General features: G+C 41.0%; 2 protein-coding genes across 2 annotated transcripts; one reads left to right on the top strand and one right to left on the bottom strand.

Moving 5' to 3' along the window:
- Window positions 1-429: 429 nt before the first annotated feature.
- On the bottom strand, window positions 430-12,119 carry LOC306786906 (integrin beta-3-like). Its single transcript, XM_079281831.1, has 15 exons — window positions 11,987-12,119; window positions 9,694-9,779; window positions 9,332-9,536; window positions 8,785-9,037; window positions 8,481-8,643; window positions 8,226-8,387; window positions 8,016-8,111; window positions 7,816-7,905; window positions 7,559-7,693; window positions 7,047-7,476; window positions 3,643-3,865; window positions 2,537-2,637; window positions 2,190-2,321; window positions 1,628-1,794; window positions 430-1,481 (listed from the first exon to the last, which is right to left on the bottom strand). Exons 1-15 carry the CDS (start codon window positions 12,051-12,053, stop codon window positions 1,416-1,418), a joined length of 2,376 nt encoding a protein of 791 aa, XP_079137957.1. The 5' UTR covers window positions 12,054-12,119; the 3' UTR covers window positions 430-1,415.
- A 6,222-nt stretch (window positions 12,120-18,341) lies between these two features.
- On the top strand, window positions 18,342-18,677 carry rprml (reprimo-like; the record flags this gene model as incomplete). The annotated part of the gene is made up of 1 exon (XM_079281840.1): window positions 18,342-18,677. One exon carries the CDS (start codon window positions 18,342-18,344, stop codon window positions 18,675-18,677), a length of 336 nt encoding a protein of 111 aa, XP_079137966.1.
- Window positions 18,678-25,686: the final 7,009 nt, after the last annotated feature.

The following is a 25,686-nucleotide window of genomic DNA, read 5'->3' as shown; positions in this document are numbered from 1 at the left end:
GTGCCTTGCTCAAGGGCACCTCGGTAATGCCCAGGAGGCAAACTGGCACCCTTGTTTGTGCCTGAGTGAAACTGAGAGGCAATATTTCTATTTCTGAATTTTCAGACAACTTTTTGATTTGAAATATGAACTTCAAGTAACTTTTGTAATGTACATCTGATCCTAATGAATGCTAAAAGTAGCTTTGACATTTGTTAAAGAAACCCAAATATCAAGCATCACACAAACATTGTCAAAGTCAAGTAAAATTAATATTTATACATTTCCTCTGTGTAACAATCTGGAGTTAAACCCCACCCTGCATTTAAAAAAATGGTGGAAAAAAAATACAGACATATGCAATGAGCTTGCAGGCCATGTCCTAAGAGAGGATCAGAGCTGTACAGCCAAAATACACCTATTTTCTCCCAAATGGAGGTTACAAAAGAGCAAGAGTAAGTTTGTTTGTTATCAACAATTACAAAGCAGCATGGCAAATATCATTTGATGTGCAATAAAATCAGCTTATATACACAAATTAACTACATGGCATTTCAGAGTAACAGTGCTGATCACCATCAACTTTAACATATAAAACAAACAATAAAAAAGCCTAACAAACGCAACAACAGTTAATGGTGCAGGGATAAAAACAAAACAAACATGTCAAAGCATTTATTAACTTACCATTGCTGACATGCATTTAAAAACAATATACACCACAAAGATCACCGTAACCCAAGTCAGCCTCGAGGCTGTAGATAAGTGGATTTACTCCTTTTTACAGTTAACCGATACTCCGCAGTGCTGCATTGTTGTCAAAATGAATACAAGCTTTATTGTTTATTTGTAAAAAGGGAATTGGTCATATACATGAAAACCCTAGAAGCGTGTTTTAATAATTTATCAAAATACTATCGTACATATTTTACGTTTGCTGATAAAATTTCCTGTGGTTCGTTTGGAACTGCCCTTTTCTTTTGTACTTAAATATTTTATTACGGAGTTGTGTTTTTTCAGCAAAGAAAAACAAATCCCAAACAAATGAAATGGAATTACCCTTTTCAATTGAGAGAAAAGTGAACTTAAAAAAAGCTGCACTCTATTTTCTATACGGACTCATTACTATTAGGTCATGATGATTTCTATTTTAATGTGAGCCACACTACAAATGTTGTTTCTGTTAATGAACTCCTATCAGCATGTAGAGTACCAAAACTACATGACATAGTGCAAAAACAGAAAGTCTAATAGCAGGCAACTGCCTGAATTACGTTAACAGTTTTAGTTGTTTTTACTGTATGTGCAATCATTACACCATGTTGTTGACAGCAACTCGTTTTCAGCTACAGTGTAGGATCTTCTTCCCATCCATTGCTCTACTACATTCCATCTCTGTCGTTGACCCCTGAGTTGTTCCTCATTGCATTTCGTCGTTAGTTGCCTCGGTATGCGACATTGGTGAAGGTAGAGGTGGCTCCCTTGTATAAGGGATTGTTAGCCTGGGAAATGAAAACAAGAGGTAATGCTGTTCAATCCAGTTCCACACCATACTGTTGCTACAGTAGCAGTACTCCATTGATCCCTGAATAAGGAGCAGTTAGCATTTTAATTAGAAAAAAGGGTTAGAAGAAGAAAAAACTCTCACCGTATCCCATTTGGCTTTGGCTCTCTCCTCCTCAAACCTGGCAAAGTCTCTGCGGTCATGGATGCTGACTAGCAGCTTCCAGATGAGCAGTCCAATGAGGCCCAGTAGCAGAATGGCTCCGGCCACAGCCAAGAGCGCCACCAAAATGTCTGGACCCTGAGGACACTCTGAGAGAGGAGAGACAGGAAGGGAGAAAAAGAGCTAATTTCCTCCTGGTTTCCAGGATGATTGTTAAGCAGGCGGAGGTCACTCATGGAGTTTAGCAACGACTGCAGTCCAGTATCAAACACACTATAACACAATGATTCCGTCCATAATCACCATGAGTCTGGGGATCTGTGGTGTGGCAGAGTGCAGCTGTGATTACATAGCTGATGATGTGTTTTTAAAATACCGATTTCTGCTGCACACACTGTTCCCCATTTTTCTGTAGCCGGCCAGACACAGGCTTAAATGGCATTCAAGAACACACTCTTCTGTCCTGATAATGCACCTAAATTATAATGCTCAGTTCTCTTGATGGTTTACGTGTCTCATACATGCACACAAACTCTTACAGTACCTGGCTCTTTGACCACATACAGAATGGATTTTCCATTTTCATCTTCGTAATACTGGAAGTGCTCCACGCAGTCATCCTCGTCTTTGTATGAGCAATTCACCGCATTTTTATTTCTATCATTATCATGGAAAACTGCAGAAGAAAGATGATAAGAAGACACAGGGCGATACATTGTTTAACAAAGGTTTAGAATATGAATTAGTCTGTTATATCTTTTGACTGCCTTGCATGTTTGAAGCCTTCAAATACTTTCACTGGCATTTTGCTCATGATATTAGCAGCAGGAAAACAGCAGTAAGCATCAGCACAACAGGTTAAGATCACAGTATGCAGTAAAGAGTTCTCACCTAGTTCATCCACTACTTCAATTTCATTTTTGCAGATTTTATTGCAGCTGTTGTCTTTGGTGTACTGTCCTCTCTCGAAGTGTTGACACTCAACACACTCCCTGCAAGTAGAGTCCCATTTGGTTACCTTTATAGAATGCACAGTGTGCATGCTATTGATGCTCTTTAGTAGCAGTGCATGGTTCAATTTGATTTAAGGTTGATGGACAAACAACAAAGCATAAGAGCGTCTAAGAGTAAAGCTGTATCAAGATAAATCTGGGAAGTGTTAACATCTGCCGACTGTCTGGCCGTGAGAGGAGTTTGACCTTTTTCTGCTGCTCACGAAGCCACACCTGAGTTTGTTAAAAATGTGTGTGGGAGAAGTTTGTTATCATCCTGGAATTTGGGAATATCATGATGCAACGATGTTGCATCATGATATTTTGCTAATGGCAAAGTAGTAGTAGTTTCAGTTATTTTCTATGAAATTTGGTATACATATTAATGGTCTAGAGAAGATAACTTCTAATATTTTTGGTGACCTCTTGACCTTTTTAGATCAAAATCTTTCCTTGAACACTTGTCATGTCAAGGTAAGGTATTTTTTAAACCAGAATTTCCATAAATGTATATCTGCGGATATTCATGGTTCCCTGATAAATCCTGTTGGTTTTGATGACCAGCTCTCTGGTTCTGTTAGTGCCACTACAAGGCCAAACATTTCACTTGTAAACCACAAAAAACAGGGAAATCTAGTGGACTTACCATACATATTCTTGGTCCCCAGGGGATGAACCCTTTCCATTTTGGACACTCCATAATATTTCTTCTTGAACCACCCTCAGGTCAAAAATGTTTATGATATCTCATCTTCATGGTAGACTGCATGTCTGCTGAGCACATTCATGCTCCCAGGGAAATAAACCCCATAACCTTTCCTCTAGTGGCAACTAGAAATGGCAATAAATGGCTTTGTGCTGTCTAATACATGAACGTTAAAACATCTAAGAGGTTCACTCTGTGTAATAAGAACGAGTTACTTCAAAAGTTACAGTCTGTTTTAATGTGTTTTTGTCCATTCCCTCATCTCTATTGTTTGTTAAAACGTTAATAAATATGATTACTTTTTTATAGTGCAGGAATCAGGACAAGTGGGGCATTTGTCACAGGTATCTCCGTAGGCACCGGGCTGAGTGCATTGACAAACCCCACACTGGCAGTTACCCCGGCCGCTGCACAGCAGGCCAATGCTGGACATGCAGGTGTCTATGCGTGTGCTGCAGTTACAGTTGTCTCCTTTCCAGCCAGCGTCGCACTGACAGAGGCCACAGCTACACTTACCATGATCTGAAAGATACAAAAAAGACGAGGTTAATGCTATTATAGTCCTTTTAAAGTACTTTTCTTTCAATTCAAATCAAATTTGTATTCAATTCAAATATTACCTCTTATTGCATATTAATTCAAATATGTTTTTCAGTGACCGTAATCACATGGGTGTGGCAGGGCAAACAAAACTGCGAAATAAAAATGAAGCAATTGCAAACTGATTCACTATATGTGTGTGTGTGTGTGTGTTTTATAGGTCTATGTCTGTGCATTTTCCTTTGTTGCCTATTAACCTGTGAGTTTTTAAAGCATGTTGCAAGCTTGGGCAAGTGTACCTGTGGAGGTGTTTGTAGATTCTGCAACAATGTAATTACTATTGCAATGTGTTACTAATGTGTTATTTTTGTTACTTTCTAAAATAAGAATGTTGCTCATGGTTGTTTGACTGGTTTATGAAAAAAAATACAAATTTTAAAACAATCAACAGCAGTAGCCATAAACTGAGGGTATTTCAAGTGGGTAATAAAAACATTTACTTATGATAACAAGTAAGCTTTGTGTACAGCTCTGTTTGTCTTGCATAATCTATGTCTTCTCTTTAAAACGATGCTAAGCAACAAAATAACTTGGTAACTAATTGTTCGAAAATGTAATATTACTCAGCAAGGGACATGACACATTTATCTTAATCATCCCAATACTGACAAAGGCAGGTTATGTTCTCTTTTGATTGAACATACTAATGAATCCCTGTCTCCCTACAGGCAGGCACACACACACACTAGTGCTTCCTCTGACTCTACTGAAGTGAAGAAAGGACAAAAGCCAAGTGATTCGGGGAACAGTGTTACAGTGATGCAACCATTTGCTGACAGAATCTGGAGATGAGCTTTTCTCCCTAAATTACAGAGAGATTAAGCAACATTAGAAACAAAGGCAGAGCCCAGGAGACTATTGTTCTTTGCAGGAAACCAAACAGGATTTGGCACTGGATGACTAAGAGCAAAGTGGGTGAGTCACAGCCCAGCTGGATCAGACTAGGGGAGTAACTGGTCATGAAATATCACAAAGGGTCCAAGGGTCCCTAATTCCAGAGCTCAAAACAAATCATCCGCCGTTGTAAACTCCAGGCTACAATTCCCCAGTCTACGCCCTGCCAACGGCACCTCTTTTAGATTGTGTTTGTAGCTGTGAGGGGATCAGACGTGGTCACCGGTTAATGGTTAACAGTCTCACATTTAATGCTTAGCAAAGCCACCGTTGAGTAATCTCTCTTACTCTGTCAACAAGATAACTGCACACAACTGTTGAATAACTGAACTATATCTGATACTTGTTGTCAAAAACATTGCAAAACTACATTGCCATTGTAACTATGGATATCTTTTGAAGTGTAGAGCACTTCAACTTGACAAGAGTGCATAGCTGTGTTGTTCTCATTCGTTAAAGTTGATTCACAGACATAAAAGGGAATTTTTAGGGTCACATCATCCTACTCTCTCTGTGAGACTGCACAGTAATCCTGCCCATTAATCACATGCCTGGGCTTTAGTGAAGGTTAACATGGGGGCCACGATGAAGGGGCGAGAGCAGGGATAGAGACAGAACAGTAAAACTACACATTACACTGTTGGAAGAAGAGAGGGAACACAATCAAGTGCAGTGGAGATAGACATATACTGGAGAGAGAAAGAGGTTGGGCAAATTGCCAGAAGAGGAATGCAAACTTTCCTGTTCTCTCTTCCCTCAAATTGATATGCCCTGGGGCTGTGCTTGCTGACTCCTGCGCCCAAGCCCTGCACCGGTCCCACAGCCCCTCAGCAGACGAAGAAATACTCACACCACAGTGAATACCACAGAGATGTGGCTTTTCAGTGCCCCAGTTTTGATTAGCTCCAATTGAGCTGGGGCTGAGGGATGCTCGCTCTTTAAAGACAACAGCAGCATGACTCTACTGAGACACAACAACTTTGCGGCCCCAAATTGAGCTCTGTGGACTGTCTTACACCAGCTCTGTGTGTGTAAGTCTGTGGGTGCGGGCAAGATGGGTGACTGTCTGCGCCCAAGCCCTGTGTGTCATCACTGAATATCTTAATACCCGTTCGTCAGAAAAACAACCTTGAGCAAGACTCCTCCTTGCTGATGTCAATATGTCATATTCCAGGAAATATTCCAGTTTGCCAACACACATATGAGCCGTCATTTTCTCCTTAGGCCATGGTGCACACACAAGGGGCCCAGAGTATGTTTAGTTTAGGAGGTTGAAACTAAAACCTGATGTACTATGAGGTCATGACGAGTATATATACATCATATGAGATTTTTTTTTTTTTTTCTGTTTTATGGATGGATGGATGGACGGATGGACAGATAACCTGTAAACACAATGGCTCAAGCCACGGCTGTCGGCGGCTTGGAGGCATTATAAAACAGTTTACTATTCTGCTATTGCTCAGCCTCCTCTTTACAATCACAGGCCCAGACTACTGTTACATTAAATTGCCCAAAGACAAAGCCTGTTAAAGTTTTATCACTGTGATTGAGTAACTGTGCACTGAGCTGTGCAGACTTGTAATAGGGAGTGATAGCACAGCATGAGGCACTGCTGTGAGTGGTGAGTAGGAGGATTGGACATTTGTAAGCATTACCGTTTATGCTTGGCAGCTACATGATGCAATTATTTACATCTCCTTTACAAGCAAACAGACTGTAATAATAATTGTACATGAGTTTGGAAAAAGGCTGTGGATTTCTGATTTGTCAAGCTAAGTATCAGGAAACTATGTAAACTGACCACGGTGTGTTTACAGACTGAGATTGACTGAAAACAACCAGAGTTGTGTTCCAGCAAGGTCACACTGGGCCTCAGAGCAGGAAAAGGAAGGGAAGGCCAATACGTTTGTTTTTTATGTTTTCCAGATAATTTACTGGCATGTATGTTCTCTGTGTGTTTGTACAGTGAGTACTGAGTACAGGTGTAGTGAGGGAGAGTGAGATTGTCTGACCCTAGGGAGGATTGGTGTGCTGTCGACCACAAGTTGGTCTTGTTTTTAATCATGTGTTTTGTGTCACATCACTTTCAGATCCAGTAAGTGCTTCCTCCTTTGTTTTTGTTTTAAGCAAAATGTCATATTGATGTTGGCAAAACTGCAAAGAGTACAAACACTGATTAAGACAGAAAAAAAGTGCATCGACTCACCGGAGCACAGTGCCCCTTTGAAGTGCAAGCAGTTGAAGTTGTCACATTCGCAGTATTTGCCCCAAACCTGACCGAACTCATTTGCATGGCAGGAGCACTGTCCACACAAACAGTCCCCTCTCCCGCTGCAGATTGGGTTCCCCGGCTTCGGGATGCAGTTGACATCATCAGATGGACTGTAGTCCTCCACCGAGCACTCGCATCTTGGGCCCAGACGACCCTGGTGACACTGACACACACCACACTCGTAGGTCCCGTTGCCATTGCTACAGACGGGGCTGTCGGCTATGGCGTTCGCCTCACAGTCGCAGCCGCAGGCAAAGTCCACAGTGACCTCCAAGGAATCCTTGAAGCCTCGCGGTTTGATGGTAAAAGTCCGGCTCTTGTCTTTGGGGCAGCTACGCAACTGAACCTCCACCGTGAATGACACCTAAAGAGGAGGAAAGGTCTCTGTGACAATTTTTACATGTAGATACCAGATGTGCATTGTCAGCATCTCAACAGATACGTACTGTGTCTCCAATGTTGAGGCCAGTGCAGGACTTGAGTCCAGGGATGACCTCTCCATTCAGGCAAGTGGCATCGAAGGAGAGATTCAACTCGTCTGGGACTCCCAGTAGCTCCAACTCCACTTTAGAGCGGATTTTCTGATCAACACAAAGTTATGGAGTTAAACAGTTACATTTATGGTAGTATCATATTTGTCATTAAATAGATTACATGACTTTTTGATTTTCCCCTTATTGTCATCATTTTTGGAAGTCCTTACATCATAAGCATCCACAATGAGCTTAACAACATTCCCAGAGTCATCTTTCAGTTCTCCCACAGTTGTACCTGCAATGAGCCGACTGTAATCCTGGGGAAGACAGGCATAACAGCAAGGTGATGACCCAGTTTTTGTGTTTTTAATACCAATAACATAAAACAAATTCATGCGGTGTGATACAAGCAGTGCAGTTTGTTTACCTTGTAAAGTGGCAACACATGCTTGGTCACGGCAAAAATTAAATTGATGTTGTTTTCAGACATTTTCTCTGTCATGAGTGCCAGGGAGGGATAATCCTGGAAGACACAGGAAACAAATAGTCTTCAATGGAGGCAGGTTCTGTCCAACAACTCCACAAACTATTAAAATCCAAAGTGAATTACTGATGTACTTAAAATTCCTGCCTTTACCAGCACAGTGGATTTGTTGTAAACGTTCTCATTATCAAGGTGACACTCTCCATCATTGGGCTGGACAATTCCAGCTATACGTCCATCCAGAGCGATGTGAGTTGTGGCATCAGTGGTGAATACCAAAAGGTGTGAGGCATCTGGACGCCAGCCAATCCTGTCCTAATGAGGATGAACACAGAAATAAATATAACAAGTGTAAGAAAGACAGTTTTGCACATCAGCGAGCGAGTGTATGCGATTACATTTTCATACCTTGCACACCACAGCCTGCATGACAGCATCAAAACCACCCTCTGGACCATCTCTATTTCGAGACACCTCCTGTTTCACCACTTCCTCAGTGAAGCGAGCCACCTTCTCCGTCAGTGACAGCACATGCTTGAACCCGAATTGAGCCTGGCATGTTTCAAGAATTCTGTATGCATTGAATAGGTGAATGGGGGATAGAAAATCAGTGGAGGAGAACTGGACAGACTTTCTCAGAATATGAGAAAATCTCCCCCTTCAGCTCCTTTTCCTCCTTAAACGTAGCACCAACAATAACCTCCACACCTACCCATCGCAAGGGTTTTTCACTGCCGCTGGAGGATAGGTGTACATGTAAGGGGAGGCGGTTTTGTCCACAAAGGCTCCAAACCCCATGCGTAGGTTGCTTGTGGTGCGGCCCATGGTCATGGCAAGCTCATTGCCCAGGATGCGAAGGCGAGCCAAGTCATCCTTCATTGAAAATGAAAGATCCATCAGATAGTAGAGGTCCACTGGGTAACCCTCCACCTGTTTCACTGACACGGTGAAACGCTTGGAATCTCCTGAGAGGGAAAGAGCGGAGGGCCGCAGAGATTGAGCAGTGAATGGTAGATTGAATGAGATCAATTGTGTGTCCACATCTTTTTTTGACTTTCAAGTGAAACAGATTCAATATTAGACAATAATAACATATAGAAACGTTAAAGACGTGCAACCAACTTTGGTGTATCAGGCTGCTAGTGCATGCACAACAATAATAATGGTCCTTGGTGTCTGGTCTCCAATAAGTATATCTGGTCTTGTAGATTTGTTAGCATCTGGTCTTATAGGTGATGTCTGGTTGGATGTTTAAGTACCTGGTCTTAGTGCAATACCGATTTTCTGAGGCCTTATCTGAGTGACATCATCAGCTGTGCCCGAGGCCTTGCTGCTGAGCGGTGCATCCTCGTGTATAATCAGGGTGCTGGATGGAAACTCCACAGCTGCCGGACCGCACCCTCCAACCAGTAGATTCTCCTTCAGGTCACAGCGGGACGCACCTGATCCCCCTTTCCCATACTCCTGAATAAAGAACCATTGCATTACAACACCAGCCGATGACAACAAGAGGTATGCTGTTGGGAAATTAGGTTTCTGTTCCAACTTGCTGCACTGAGCAATGAACGGGAGAAGCAACTAGACACTGTGGTGTATGTGCATATGAACCAGGTGTTTTTACCTCCTGATAGCACCATGCACATCGAGGGTCTACAGCCAAGCACTGTCGACAAGTGGTGACCCCTTGTGATGTGCAGATGTTGGAACCTTTGATAATCACACCAACAGAAATGCAACACAGAATCAGTGGTGGAAGAAGTACTCAGATCTTTTACTAAAGTAAAAGTAGCAATACACAGTCTGAGCCTAATGTAAATACATAAATATATATTATACACCCAAACATGACAAAATGAAAGACATCAGATAGCCAACATACCTATACATATAGCACCTGATGTGTATATTGTTGCAGCTGGTAAAGGTGGGGCTTTTTTTTTTACTAAATCAGCTCCCTCAATCCATAATAACAAATGATAATTTATTTGTTGATTTTTTTTTTTTTCAATTGTTGAACTGAATCGGCTAAGTAACTTGTAAATAAATGTATGAAGTGAATGTAGTGGAGTAAAAAGTACAATAATTCCCTCTGAAATGTAGTTGAGTTAAGCAGAAAATAGCAGGAAATGTAAAGTAAAAAAAACTTGCTCATAACTTAAATACTTCCCATCATTGAGAAAAAAACATTTCCTTTCAACTTGTTGTTGAAGCAAAGTGACATAGCGTGATAGCACTGTTGACCACACTTTTTTATCGGAAATACCATGCAGCTCTGTTCAACCACAAACTTCCACAACCATCACATGTCTCAAGAGTAGCCCACTGTGCAAAACATGTGCAGTTTACCCATAACATTAATAGATAGATATATAGCTAGATAGATAGATAGACTTTATTTCAGACTCGGGGTCCATACAGACAGATACATAAAAAGACAGACACAAACAATAAAAGTACATCGGCCTAGCAATGCCTTACAAAGAGACAGCTGTACCAATGTCGCCACAGCTGGACTGGTAGCGTGTGGTGCTAAACCTTATGTTGGTTAAAACAAGTATGATCCCATTTACAGAGTCATTCAGTCGACAGATGAATTTGTACATGAGATTTCTTAAAACTGTTTGGAAAGTGTTGACTCGTGCAGCCACAAACATTTCACTGGCACTACTCCATCTCGGTCTCTTTAAAAGTATTCTCATGGCGTCATTGTACGCTACTTGAAGTCTCTGTAGACTCTTTTTTTTTGTAGTTTGACCACAAGTGTGCAGTGTAGAGTGGAGTACAAGATGCTCTGAACAGAGACATCTTCACTCCATCTGTACACAGACCAAACTTGCGTGAGAGACTGTTTGCTTGTGCATACATCATACGACATTGCCTGGAAATGTCGTTATCATCAGACATGTGTTCTGTTAAAAAATGACCAAGATATTTTACTTCACTACAGACACCAAGATTATTGTCAGACAATTTGAAGTCAGGGAAGTTTAGACATTTGTCCTCTTTAGTTCTTTAGTAATTAATGATGCTAATTACGTTTTCTGAGGGTCATTTGACCGTGCTAGCAAATTGCACCAAACGTTTTCTTCTAAGAAAGTCAACAGATAATTCCAAATGCTTTTCTATTTGTTATCTAGATTGGCCTATGGGTGTGGCCCACTGGAGTTAAACATAGAGTCAGTCAGTCACCAACATGTATCTACCTGTGTGTAGTGTTAAATTTGAGATCTGACAGAATATAGGCTATAAGAAAAGAAATACTTAATTTGGCTTTTGAATAACTGCCTGCATTTATATTAACTCCAAAATGAACTGGCATAGTCAAGGGCCCCACGAAGTAGCCTAAATACCCACTGAATAAGCACCACACAGTATGTTTTTTCAGCTACAGTATTTTAGCTATTCAAAATAATTATGATGATGTAGACTGAATAGAAAGGTCTGTCACAGTGTTTTGTTGTAGTTAGTTAGTTTTTGAGTTAATTGAGGGAAAATAAAAACAAAAAGCACCTACGCACATATATATAATGCACATATCTATTCTGAATGAAATCATGACATTTTAGACTTGACCTTTGCTGAGGAGACCCGGTGAGCCTGGTCGCTTTGGGAAACCCATCCCGACTATTTTCACTCCCTTATAAGGAAAGGTGGCGAAAGCTCCAACGGAGGAGCGCAATTACAACCAACGTGGGTCTAACGCTGAATTATTCTGTGTTCCGTTGAAGAACATTCCGCTGTATTGAATGGCCTAATCATCAGAAACTATTTAGCCTACTGTAAATATGAACAGTAAGGTGGTACCTTCAAAGATGCCCCACGAGCCGGGCGGAAACAGCCACAGTTCGCGTAAGCAGGCGAAAGTTAAAAAAGAAAAAAAGAAAAGAAGAATAGTTTAAGTGATAAAAACTTACCCAAAACGTTTGATGGCGACAACAAAAAAAGAAACAGTATCACTGGACGGTCTAAAAACGGTCCCATGGCTGGAGAGTAACGGGGCTGACTTGGCGTGCGTCGTCTGTGTTCACTTCGCAACTTGAACGCCTTTCCTCATTCTTGACTTAAAAAGCATGTTGGGTCATACAGCGTCGCCTCATTCACCAAAACGCTCCATCCAGTGAATATTTCGGGGAAGTGCGCAGATTACGACATGTTGACACTCGTTTCTTCGTGTTTTTTTTAATAACCAAAAGACGACTTGACTTCTCCCACAAGTGGAGTAAAGTGACAGTATATTCGCGTTACAGACTTAACATAAACATATGATTTGTTTTCACGGATCACCTGGACAGATTTCCCTGCTGCTCCTGAAAGCTACACATGATATGGGGGATGGGGCGGGGCGAAAACAACTTTTTATATTGAACAAAATCACTGAATCCTAAAACATGCAGCCCAGAAGTGTGTGGCATTCCTCTATTTTGGCACTAGTTTCAAAACATATATGTATTTAAATTATGAACAGTTTTTTTTTAATTAAATGACATCAGGGAAGTTAATCAAATTGATACTGTTGAGCACAATTACAATAAATTGATGCACATAAATTCATTGATAATTCATTTTATTTTCATTTATCTTTTCAAAAATGTTCACTCTTCTGTTAACAACTCCTTCCTTTTCATTGTAGCCTAAGATGCATTATGGACAGAAATCACCATCAACACTAATAGGCATTCATGTGTATTCATTTAGGTGTGAATATACTCACAACCCAGATATTAATCCTCACTGTGTGTTACCAAACTGAAGCAAATGTTCAAATAAAAAAAAGTATGAAAGTGCTCCTCTCCCAATATTAAAACACTATTTCACAATGAAGAGATATAGTTGTATACATCCTTTTTAAATATAAAATGCTTTGCAAATCGCTCTGCCCTCTACTGGATTGAAAAGCATACATCAGTACACCTGTAAACTGCACAACATGTGTGTGTAATGCTGGCCTAAGGGCGAAACCTGCCCTGAAACCCTGCATTTACAGCTCAAAATGAATGAATCACCACAAGTTGAAGCAACACGTAGTTGTGTAGTTGTGGTAGATGGACCCCTGGTGGTAAAGATAATGTATGACAAGGTTATATATAGTACTAGAGTTCATAAAGGATTGTGATCAGCAGTGCTTTCTTAATTAATTTAGGGTCCAAAAGGAACTGATTTAGCCCCAAGCTATTGCTATGTAATAGGCATTCCCTAGAACCAGTCTAGCCAAGCTCGCTGTCCTCGTCACCAAATGAATGACTCTGATAAGAGCCCGCCACAAAAACCATCTTCCCATTCTACTGAATGATGGAGCATGACGAAATTTGCCAGCTTCTAAAACAAGAAAGAAATGGCAGTAGAAAATGGGGTTAAAGCTAAGATTGCTCTACAGAAATTAACTTTGGGAAGTGTGTGGTGGGGGCTTGCAGAAGCAGACAATGCTTCTTACTCTGCTCTTGTCCATTTATTGAATCTTTATCTCTGTGCCCTGCTCTTATTCTCCAGCTTGTTGCTAAGTTACTGCCACCCGTATCCAAGAATTGCCGTGAGAAGAAATGACAAAAATAGAGAAATAAGTAGAAAAGCTATAATAGTCATCTTTTCTGCTGGCATTCTGTTCTCAGTGTGGGTGGATGGTGCAGGTAATACACAGGTGGCAATCAAATCCCCATCTCCAGTATTGACTGATTTGGATCTATTGGCTCCAGAGCCTTCTGTGGCGATCACCCCCACAGATGAATGGCATTTTGGGAAGAGCATAGCGCCAGTCGTCCTGAGTAAAAAGCCAGAGACTGGGTCAGACGGCAGTCAATTAAGGCTGAACAAGAAGCGAGGATGGGGGCTGGGGGAGGAAAGGGGGATGGAAGGGTCCTGACCTGTGTTTCAGATCTATCTGGAGCCCTTTAAGCTTTTCACTGAGTCTGAGAACGCTGTCACAGAGAGCCAATATCAAAGCGCAATTGCTCTCAGACAAAATCAGTGTTTGGTTGTTAACCACAACCAGCAAACTCTTTCCTGCTACGATGGGTTTAACTCCAAGTGGGGGGCTGTGAGTTTTTCTCAGGTGAAGGGTTGGCAGGCTTATGAAATGTGCCCCTGCGTCGCTGACGTGTGACAATATGTATTTGTGTGGTGATACTTATCTGATCTGCCATCCCCTCCTCCAGCTCCACTAGGATTTGCAGCTTACATTTCTCTCTCAGGGGACGACACAGCGTATATGTGGAGAAAGAAGGAATAAACAAATAATACAAATAAATAGCTGGGGATACATGAGGGATGGAGGAAAGGAAAGAGTGCATTTCTGTTGTGTGTTTTAAGTGCATCCAGACTTCAGAACTGTGGGAAGTCTAATGTAACCTAACCTACTGTAAGTGAGGCAGCTGGACAGACACAAGTTGAAGGAGCAAAGACGACAGAATGAAAGGACAGAAAATAAAAGGCAGATTATGGTAGCCTGCATTACTGAGATGTATCTAAATGGAAATGAGGTTAATGGGTAGCGGCTGGTGGAGTGCATGAGATGTCTCCACTGGAGATGAAGAGAGGGAATTTCTTCAGTTAGATTCATGAAATCTGGAATCTGGAAACATATTTTCACCAGCCATTCAAATAGACAGGCTGCAATATGTGAACTAGGAACACACACACACACACACACACACACACACACACACACACACACACACACACTGTAATATCCCCCTGCAACATATCAAAGCAATGAAGTCATTATCTCCTGAAAATACCTTGAATGACCGATGGTTGCTTCGTGTGGGGTTGTTGTGGGGCACCACTCTGCTGCACTGTATGAGCATGCAAATAATGACTGTATTCACTTCTGCGTGATTAAGAGTCCCAAAGGTGACAAGCCCCTCAAGATCAAAACACAGCCTCTCGTACTTTCCCTGCATCTTGTGATACTTGGTCTATCCATATTTAATGTCCAACACACTTTGTTTCCTGGCATATACTTAAGCACACCCTCCCTCTCCAGCACACACGGGGACACGGCGGCTTCCTCGCAGTCCTGTGGGCTTTGATCAGCTAATAAGGTAAATTGAACAGAGGGAAGTTGTGAGGAAAGTCTGCTCCCTCCGCGATGGAGGGGCTTGACCATTTTGAGTCCTGTCAACCTTGTGGCAGCCTCACAAACATAAGGAATGTATAGGTATAAAGACCAGAGGGGAGGTGGGTGTGGTCAAACACCACCTCCTTGTTGCTAGAGTTGTCTTCACTTAGTTTGTGTTGCTAGGCTGCCAATTCCCTCATGTTAAGTGGAAATGTCCCCCCCCCCCCACATCTCCTCCGTCCAGGCACCTCATCGCTCCCTCCCTCTCTTTCTCCTCTAAACCAAAATAACTTCACCAACCATCTGTCACTGGGCTCACAGGTCTACTGTTGCTTAGGAACAAGTCAGACACTCTCATTAATGACTATATGCTTCCTCATATAAATATACAGTATCGTCATATACAGTGATACCAACAACAAGCACCGGTAAGGTATTCTCGCCTGAGACCGGTATATCAATGAAATGAGTCGCGTTCACAGCAAATCTCATGTGAAGTTATGCATCACCCACAGGGTTTTCAGTATATGAAGCTTTTACAGGGCAAAACTAAGACGTTCAAGAAAGACATGAACATTTTTCAAATGATTTTAGTAATTAGTTCAAAGGAGCAGCCTATTCATAGAAGTGTTCTCCTCCTTGACTTTGCAACCACTTTCTCCCCATTTGTAAATTCTTTGAAGTTTTTTAGTTTAAAGCCTCAAAGAGGCATTGTTGGGTTTTAACTGCAGCAGAGGATTTACATATTGACAGAGAGATGAAGTGTAAGTTCAAGCTATTACCATAATCACACTGCAATGAATAATAGAACAGAATCAAATTGTGCAGCATTGATTTACATGCTGCCAATTCATTTGCAGCGACCACATCCTAAGGCTAATGAGATTATTTGACCTTATTGTCCTCAAAAAAAGACTCCCTGTTCTTCTGTTTTCAGCCTTTAATAAATTATCTGAAAGTACCTCCAGGCTTATGAAAGGTATTTGTGTAAGGAGCTAATCATTGTTTGTACACAAGCTTTTCAGTTGGTGGCTAAAAACTGCTTACCCAGACATCAGGAGGATTTAGACAAACAGCAGATTCATTTGACAGGCTCTGTGGACAAGTTTAAAATGTTTGAGGCAATTTTCTTTGTTAACCTGTTGAAGTTCATCAGTGCAGCTGTTCAATCTCACATCACAAGGCAGATGGTAGAATAGGAAAACACGCTTTCTCTTCGGTATTAAGGGAGTTAGCCATAATCCTTTGCCAATGTAATTAGATAATGAATATTAAATTGGGGCCAACAGTTTCTAACTTGGTTATAGTCACAACTTTCATTGATTTTAGGGCCCTTTCCTCCTTAAAGTAGTAACATGTCCATATACAAATCTTTGAAATTGATGAATTTATGAAATGGCCTCTTTGGGTAGCTTACTGGGCAAGTATCCATCCATCCAGTAACAATCTGTGTTGATGTCTACATATCTTACAGTCATCAGAAAAAAGGGAGAATCTTGCAAACATGTCAGAATTTTCAAACGATTTTCAGGTGATGGATGGAAATCGATTAAATATTTATAAGTAATCTAATAATAAAATCACTGGAGTTATTTTAAATTACAGGTACGACTTTGTGTCTAAGTTAGCGCAGATCTAAAGAGAGATAACTATTTATTGTTTTATACATATATACTATACTCATTACCAATAACAAAAGGTAATTCAAAGGTAAATACCACAATACGGCATGCTAAGTATTAACACATTTTTTCCCACAAATGAAGTCGGTCAATATACAGTACAGATCTCATCAAATTAAAACACATTTTGCAAGAAGGTCAGCAATGAGGGAGAATATTATTATTATTGTAATAAGAATCAATAAAGATTTTTCACTTATTAACTCATGTGGTTTATTTGAAGAGAAACATGTTTGCCAAAGGTTCATAGGGGTTTCACCGCCACCTATAAGCTGATGTCCCAGAGAGCTGCAACAGTTACACACAACAAAAGGCAAAGTGATATTTGAACAATACATCCAATAAAGGCGGAGAGCTGTCTGTTGTTCGGGGGTTTCATTACAGCTGCTGCCTTCAAGGAAACAGCAAGAGCAGTGAAAGCAGGGGAGCCAATAAATAGGAAAGCAGGGGAGCCAGATAAATATTTGCCATGGTTCAATTATTAATTCATGTCTTCATTTCTAAGTTATGCTCGCTGTTCCTATATTGATCTCTGTCTGAGCAGTTCCCTCAGCAGAAAGCATTACACTCTATAAATACCTCTCAACATAGCTGCAATAGCAGGATTGTCAATCTGCAACTCATTTTGATTCTAGTTGAACTGAATGCTTTCTGGTTTTAAATGATATTCCAACACTTTCATGAGAAACCTTCAAAGTTAATGCTGACTGAATCAATATGGGTGAGGCTTTCAGGCGTTATTGATGTGCATTAATGAGTGCTGCGTTGTGTTTCAGAAAGACCCTTACAAATATCCAGGTTCAAAACAAGTCATTCAGCAAAACTCATTCTTCAGAAACATTTTTTTTCTTGAATTAAGAGACGAACAGGAAGTGCCACTTGTTCGAAATACATTCAGTTAGATGATCTCTTTTTAATGGGTAAAATGTGCATTCTTTTGATTCCAGTAGCAGTTTCACAAGGAAATAAGAGAGAAGTGTCAGATTAAGATTTGTTCAAATGATGTTTCTTTACTTAACTTTCTTCAACAGAGGAGTCGTCATCTGATACGTTGTGACTACCTCCCCTGGTGAGGAGTGGTGGTGTGGTCCACGGGGATCTCATCATCACTTTAAAACGCACCAGAGACTTGGCACAAAAGAAGCTCTCGCAGGCGAACACAGACGCAAAGGGACCGTCTCTTATTTCAACGGAGGAAACACGTTTTGCACCTTGCGCGCTGTCTAAGAAGACTCACTTAAAGTCAGAACAACGTGGACTTTAAGTTGAAGAAACTTACTTTATGCTGCACCCGATGCGACGCTGTTTGTCTGCAGCAATAGTCCGTTGATGTGGATGTTGTCATTACGCACCAAGGCTGTGGCAAAACTCGATGTTTGCCTGTAGAGCTGGACTTTAAAAGGCGTATTTTTTGGGGGGGTTCTTACTCATATTTTTCACATGACGCAAAGTTTTACTTGGAGTCCAGGTTTTAATGTGAGACTGTGTGCCAGAGGAATCGCGTGTATATTTGCTGATAACCCTCAAGGAAACATGAACATGTCCTTCTTCAATGTGACCCAGGGCGCGCTGTTTAACGGGAGTCAGACTCTGGCCGGGACTCTGGCGACATACTCCGGCAATGGCACCGACAACGTGGTGACCGGTGACGGTGGAGGGTCTCTGGTGCTGGTGCAAGACGAGCGCAAACTCTTTGTCATGCGTGTGGTTCAAATTGCGGTGCTGTGCGTGTTGTCGCTCACCGTGGTGTTCGGTATTTTTTTCCTAGGATGCAACCTGATGATCAAATCGGAGAGCATGATTAACTTCCTGGTGAAGGACCGGAGATCCTCCAAAGACGTGGAGACGGTCATGATCGGGCTCAGCTAGAGCATGGAGAGTTAGTACTGTGGAGAACTGGAGCGGAGATCCGGTATCTGGTGCAAGATCTGCATGTACTGCTCAAAGACGCTCTCTCTGTGTCCTAGGAAGGAAAGATATGCAAAGATGTCTCACGTCCTTCTGATAAAACGACTACAGGAGCCAGCGACCAATGTATGCGTAAAGTTTGTGCGTAAAACACGGGGAATTGTTTACATGTGGGCCTGTTGAATCTTTTGAGTGAATATAATTTTGCCAACTTGAACAAAGTGACGAAAATGTTTACAAGTTACCTCATTTTTTTTAGTTTGTTTTTCTTTTCTCTTTATTTGTAAATTTGAAATGATTGTAACTGAATGTTTTTAAAAACTGTTCAACCGCATGATTGTGAATTCTTATAATTCCACGTCTGCCAGTGTAATATGTGGACGTGATGGACATAAAGGTATTCTTTATGCAAATATTTTTCTTGGTCTCGTTTGGTAAATACACTCTGAATATTGAAATCTTGCACGTTCTTCAACGAACTCGGTCTCCGTTTATGTGAGAGGTTCTGCTCCTGTTTGGCATGCTCGCTAATTGATCTGTAAAGTGATTTCTGGACCCGTTTTGCACTTTTGAAATCACTGATGCTGCATGAATTATTTTGTACCAAAAAAAAAAGAAATATAAACTTGAATTTGCAGCATGCAATTAAAACACTGAAATGACCATGAAGTGTTGTCATCTGTTGATTAACATGATACAGAACATGTTAACACTGAACTACTTTGTGTTTTTCTTCCAATATTGTGTCTCCTCTCTCAACTTAGAACTGAATTTGTACTATACCAATCTCTAGAGAAACATGAATTACTGTTTGATTTTAAACTCAAATCAAATCAGACTTGTGAAATCGTGTGATCTTTAATTACGCGATGAAAGCATTAAGTCAACACATTAACACTATGCATGCACTTTTAAATTCAAAAGGATACTTTTTAGAGATTAGTTACACAGAAAAGGATATTTTACATATAGTTCTCGTTTAAAATGAAGACAAACGATGGAACAATCACACTTAGGCACTCAGTAACAGCGTGGCATTTATTGCAGCGTTATATAGAGGTGATGAGAGGCCAGGCTGAGTTATTCATCTTGTAGACAACAAGCCGAGCTTATATTGGCTTCACAGCATTTAATCTGATCTCTCTGAAGAGTGGGTATAACTGCAATCAAGGAACACGCCAGCTCACCCGGACCACTTAACGTCCGCCCCCACTGCACCTTAAGAGTTTAAGTATGGCATCCACAGCTCATGTTCTTCTTCTTTTGTGACACCGGAACGAGTGGAGAGCATGAGTGTGACTAAGCGAACAGTGAGAGAACCTATATGCAGCTTTAGAAGGATTTCACACAAAGAGGACATAAAAGGGACATCTATGAACTGTCCATTTGCTTTAATTACTCTTCCTGTCCCTTAGTATCAGTACATTGCACACACTCTTTTCCTTTCTCAAGAAAAACACTTTCTTCACCATTTCTATTTCAGACCAGCAGAAAACCCACAGAAAGTATCATTCGGGTGCCATATTAGGTTTCCATTGCATCCAGCTCAACATTTTGGTTAAATTTGACTTCCTCAGTATTTCTATCAGCACCCCCTCATTCTCTCTCAGAAGCAACCAATGTTCTCATTATTATTTCAGTACTTGTTGAGAGCTGGGGAAGATGAATCCTTATACACACCCATGCTATTCACCATGCACACATTGGACACTGATGTGCAACAGACCAGCACATTCTGACCTCCACCACGAGTATCTCGGAAAAACATCATGAATAAATACAACTCATTAGATAATTAGACTTTAACAGCTGAGAACAACTTTACACTCAAGTTACAACTAATATTATGCATGCATACAAAGACTATGCACTTAAACATGTTGACATGGTAACTAGTACAACCCATGTGTGAAGTGGATTATTATTGCTTTTAAGTTTTCGGAGCACGGCAGAGAGCAATTAATATGAAAGCATAAATGATTGCTTACAAAAATGTTTAAAGTCTGAATATCATATTGTCTTTTGAAGCGGAAATGATGAATATTTATAGAAACAGTTTGTGATTTCACTCAAATATAAATACCAGATTTTATACAAAGAGGCGGTCAAGTGGTCAGGCTAAATTATCTCCTGAAATAAATGCAATCATGTTGGTGAGGATTAAGACAATTCATGATGGTTCTTTGTCAACCTAAACTTTGCTTCCACAGCCTGTACTGTAATCCTCATAGAAAAAATAAACAATTGTTATGGTATTGTTCCCATGTAGTGTTGTTGGGAACAAGGAAGCATGCATGCTATTTTTGGAGAAAAGAGTTGTTCATTCAGTTATATGGCTTGAAATGATTGTGTACAGTAAGTCAGGCATCGCCTCAACGCAATCCCCACAGGGTGAGTATAGGTACAGTTAAGGGGGGGCATGAATGATTCAGAGGGCTCACTAGGCCCCTGGAACATGGCAAAGTTTATAGATGTGTAATGCTTTGCTGTCCTCAGGGGGCTCAAAAGTTTCTAGAAGCATCTGTGCCTGAAGTTAGCCTTGTTTCAGAGCTCTGAATTGGTGAACACTTCTCTGTGTTGTGCTCATTGAGGCCTGTTTCCCAGGTTGCAAAACAACTGAGTCAATCAAAACTTTGTATGCGGGGATGTCAGAACATCACAATGGGAACGTCAACAGGAAAATGCCCAGAATGATGAAAAGCATGGACAAGATCAACACAGCCATAAAAGTTGTTGTAAGATGTACAAAACGAACATGACAATTGATTCTTCCGTGCAAGTCTTGTCACTTTATTATACAAAAGTATTTTCTTTTGACTTGGCAGAATGTCAGTTAAATGACTAACCATCTTGCCTATGATCCACTTAAAGTCTTGTTTTCTCACTTTGAAGGCGCCACGACTCGCCCACTACCACTGAGCACATGCTAAAGAGTTAGCATGTGGCGCCATCGATGTGTCCACAATCTGTTGTGGACACATCACATGGATGGGTGCTTCTCTTCGCCAATGGAATGATCTGCAATAATCATGGTATATTCTTTTGAGAAGGAAGTCTTGTACTATGAGCCCACACGTTGGCCTGCTTGACAAGGGTGCGATGTAGTTCATTATAATAAGTGCATGAGGAGGATATTAATAGGATAATGTTGCAGTGGCAGTGCAGGCACAACACGTTAACATGTTAACCCTTCACCCCAATCAACATGTGTGCAGTTGTGCAGGTTTGGTGCGTTTCAAGCTCTCTCTCTCTCCATAGGCTACTCTACATTTGCTTGTCAGGAAGTGTCACCACTGACCTTTTACAATAGAGACCTCACAGAAAATAATGAACGTGCACTGGCCATGAAATCATGACAGATATAATGGCATACACAGTTACCTGTAATAAAGATAGCTTTTCTAAGAAGTGCGGTTTTGACTTGAATAATATATCATTGTGAAGGTCTCTTATTGTGCTTTGTGTTTCGGCGTAGGCGACACGGTGTGTGAAAGCCAATTTTTATTCCCTCAGTGTTTTTGATTCGAGGCCAAGATACACAAACGATCTCAATGCCGACATACATCCCACGAGGATGAAATGGCCTTTCTCAGCCCCATTCAATTGGTTTCTATTGGGATGTGTTGTATTCAAAGAAGGAAGCAATAACAATACATGCAGTTGAAACTGAGAAATGAACTCGGTATCTCATATCGCACACAGGTGAGTGGACGTAAACACTCCTTTCTTTCTCTCTCCCTTTGGTGCACGCACGCACGCACGCACGCACGCACGCACGCACGCACGCACGCTAGAATGTGGTTTGACTTGACAATCATTTCAAAAGGCGTCACCAACACCACTACACTCAAATTATAGGATATATTTTGCATTAATTTTACGAGCTGCTTCACACATTGCCACTAAAACACAATTAAATGAATTGTTTTCCAAAAGCAATTCTGTTCATTTTCATAGTTGTGGTGAGACCCCTCACTGGCTTGAGCCTGCTGGAACTGGTAGAACTCCCAAAAATACTAAAAGTGCTGTAAACACACAGGGGTCCATGTACAAATGTACACACGTACAGATAAACGTAGACACACTGTTCCTTCACATTACTCCAGGCAAATTGTGCCGCAACCAATTCAGCTGGGAACAAACAGTCCTTGCCTTCAAACTCATGAAATGTTAAATAAATCCATTAAGTGCAGGCAAATGAACAACAAACAACAAAATTGCCTCATTCCTTCCATTACCCACAACACTATGAAGTTGGTGATGACTGTCACAGCTCTGCCCTTTCTCTCCTGTCTCTTTATTTCACCTCACTCACTTATCAGCTAATTCAGTGCACCTGTCAGCCTCCCTCCTCATCAGCACAACTCCCCTCACCTGCCTCTATCCAGCCACATATAAACCCCTGCCTCTCAGTCACTCCTTGCCAGATCATTGCCATGTCTACCCGCCAGTCTTGCTCGTCCTGTTCCCCAGTCGGCCTGCCCTCTCCTGCCGGATTTCCCCCCTCGTCTCTTGTCTCGTCCTTGGATTCCCTGTTGTGTTCCGGTAAAGATTCCTGTTTTGTTCATATCTCATTAAAACCCGTTTCTCACTGCAGCTGACTGTCTGCTTTTGAGTCCTCCACCACACCCCGTGACATAAACATGTAATTAACGCACTTCAAACCATCTACAAAATTATACACATACATCATTTCACACACACAAAGGTGTTGCTATGCTGCACATATCGTCAGCGGGAATGTGAGCATCATTTGCCAATGTGACTGTTGTTGATTTCATAGTAAGACTCTGCTGTCAGCTATAACCCCAAGGCATTCTTCAGCATTTCGGTGATGTCACGTGTCACTGCTTTAACTACCTGGACCTAAACCAGTGTGTAGGTGTGAGTGTTTTCACTCCAGCAGCTCTGTCCCTTCCTCTAATCCTATACCTTTTATCTGTATGCACTCTCAAAAGTGTGTTCCTGAGACTACAAACCAGTACTGCTGTTGAATTCAAATGTGTGGTTTAGTGTAATAATGGATGGAATTAGGAGATAATAAAGAACAAGATGGGACCAACAGGGCTAGTTTAGAAATAGTTCAGTGGAAATGTTACTCTGGGACATAAAATGGAAATTAATTTGCCAGAAATGGCATAGACCTATCTCCACAGTACCGTGTCAGCGCTGGAGAATGGTCTGGCTGCACCAATTATTATTCTGCTGTAAGGGAAAAATATGGAATGCCATTTTATTCAATATTAAATAAATATTTAAATAAATAAGCGAGGCAATATATTTAAAAATATGTAAATATATATAAATGAGTCAATATAGTTAAATATTTTATTTAAACGTTTTTCAAAGAACTATTTTTGTCGGACCTCCTTTAATTCCCATCTGTTATATTCAAATGAATGGGGCGTTATCTTACAGATTTCGACTGTCAGTGTTTTTTGTCAGTGACTACTTCAATGCTATTTGAAAGTTTGATATATTTTGATGAGTCCATTTAAGGGTGAATTGGACTACTTGGACACTGGAATTTTAAATGACCTCCTTTGTGTGTGTGTGCCCTTGGAGATTTATGGGCCTTCCTGTTTGTCTGCTCCTCCACTGACAGGTCTGCTGTCTTCTCGGAGCTGTTGATCGAGTGTTCTCAGCAGCGTGTGTCCTGCCCTGTGATCTCACTGTGTATGGAGCTGGTCTCTGTTACAGAATCATTTCTCCTGCCCATTGTCCTTATTGTTGATGGAGCTGCTGGTCTCTGTTGCCATTCTCAGCGATGAAATACTCAATGCATCATATATATGCTGATGATACGGTCCTGTATTCCTCTGCTCATTATTTTGAGACTGCGGATGCCAATTTGCAGTCTAATTTTTAACAACTTGCAGCATGCCCTAATTGAAACTGCTTTTAACTGATGCTGTGCTATTTCCAACCTACTCATGCAACTCTATTATCACCCTTAAAAGTTGTTGAATGTACAAGGATATTCTAGGCAGGTTACCCATGAACATTAAGCTCTATGTTTCTACATGTACAAAATACCTCCAGTCAAAAAAAATAAATTGACCAGGTTTAGGACTTCCAGACTGTTTGGAAAAAGGAGTCTATTACTATGACCCTTGGTCTTTTAGTGACCTGCAGGCTAGACTTAATCTAGACTCAGTCATCGCTCTTATCAGTTTAACAAAAATTTACATTTTAGTAAACTTTTTACCACAAACTGTTCTTTAACCTCTCCTGTTGATGCATGGACATTAGGGAATAAAAGTCCCCTGGAACAAATAAATGTGAATATCCCGAAATGATGCCATTGAAGGACAATAAATCATTATATTGGATTGTTGCCCAGCTAATACTTAGTACTCACAGGTTTAGATATCACATGTGCTACTTTGTGTAAAGATCTTAATCATATTCAGAAGGAATAGCCGAGAAACCAGTGGTAGTTTAGTCTGTAGCAGTACCCACTGTCTTATTCCGCTCTGCAGTCAGAGAAAAATAAGCAAAACAGGTACAACAGTGTGTGACTCACTGTTTCATTGAGGAAATTCAAAATTGAATTATCTAATGAGACTCCAACCCGAAGGAAAGTTTCAGATGAAGAATAATACTACAAAGGCTCATTGTCTGTGGAGGCCTTCGGCAGTACGGTTAAATCTAACTCATGAGGAATGTCGAGTCGTACGTTGCACTAAACCAGCTTTCATTTCTATATTTAATCGACGATCGCATCTGGATACACACACAGATCCAGTCAGAGCGAAGCGAGGAGACAGCTCGGCACTGGGGATGTCGGATCGAAAGAGAAGGAGGAAGCTTGGCACAGGTTGTGTCTGATTAAGTCAGCATTCAGAGAGGAGCACTGGAGAGACGAAGTTGAGACACAGTGACACCATCTTGGCTGCCTTAGCTGGGGACAATCACCATAAGACTAACAAAGTGCACAATAAACAAAAAGCAAACACCCAACAGAATG

The sequence above is a fragment of the Melanostigma gelatinosum genome (assembly GCF_949748355.1).
Source record: "Melanostigma gelatinosum genome assembly, chromosome: 13".
NCBI classification, from domain to species: domain Eukaryota; kingdom Metazoa; phylum Chordata; class Actinopteri; order Perciformes; family Zoarcidae; genus Melanostigma; species Melanostigma gelatinosum.
The sequence above is the reverse complement of the archived record's forward strand: the minus strand, read 5'-3'. Positions and strand labels throughout refer to the sequence as shown.

Excerpts from the sequence above, each read along its gene's own strand:
- LOC306786906 (XM_079281831.1), bottom strand. The coding sequence starts at position 12,053 with ATGGGACCGTTTTTAGACCGTCCAGTGATACTGTTTCTTTTTTTGTTG. Across the intron at positions 9,537-9,693 it reads GTGCATGGTGCTATCAGGAG|GAGTATGGGAAAGGGGGATC; the intron begins GTAAAAACACCT and ends TTCTTTATTCAG. Across the intron at positions 1,482-1,627 it reads CCAAAGCCAAATGGGATACG|GCTAACAATCCCTTATACAA; the intron begins GTGAGAGTTTTT and ends TTCATTTCCCAG.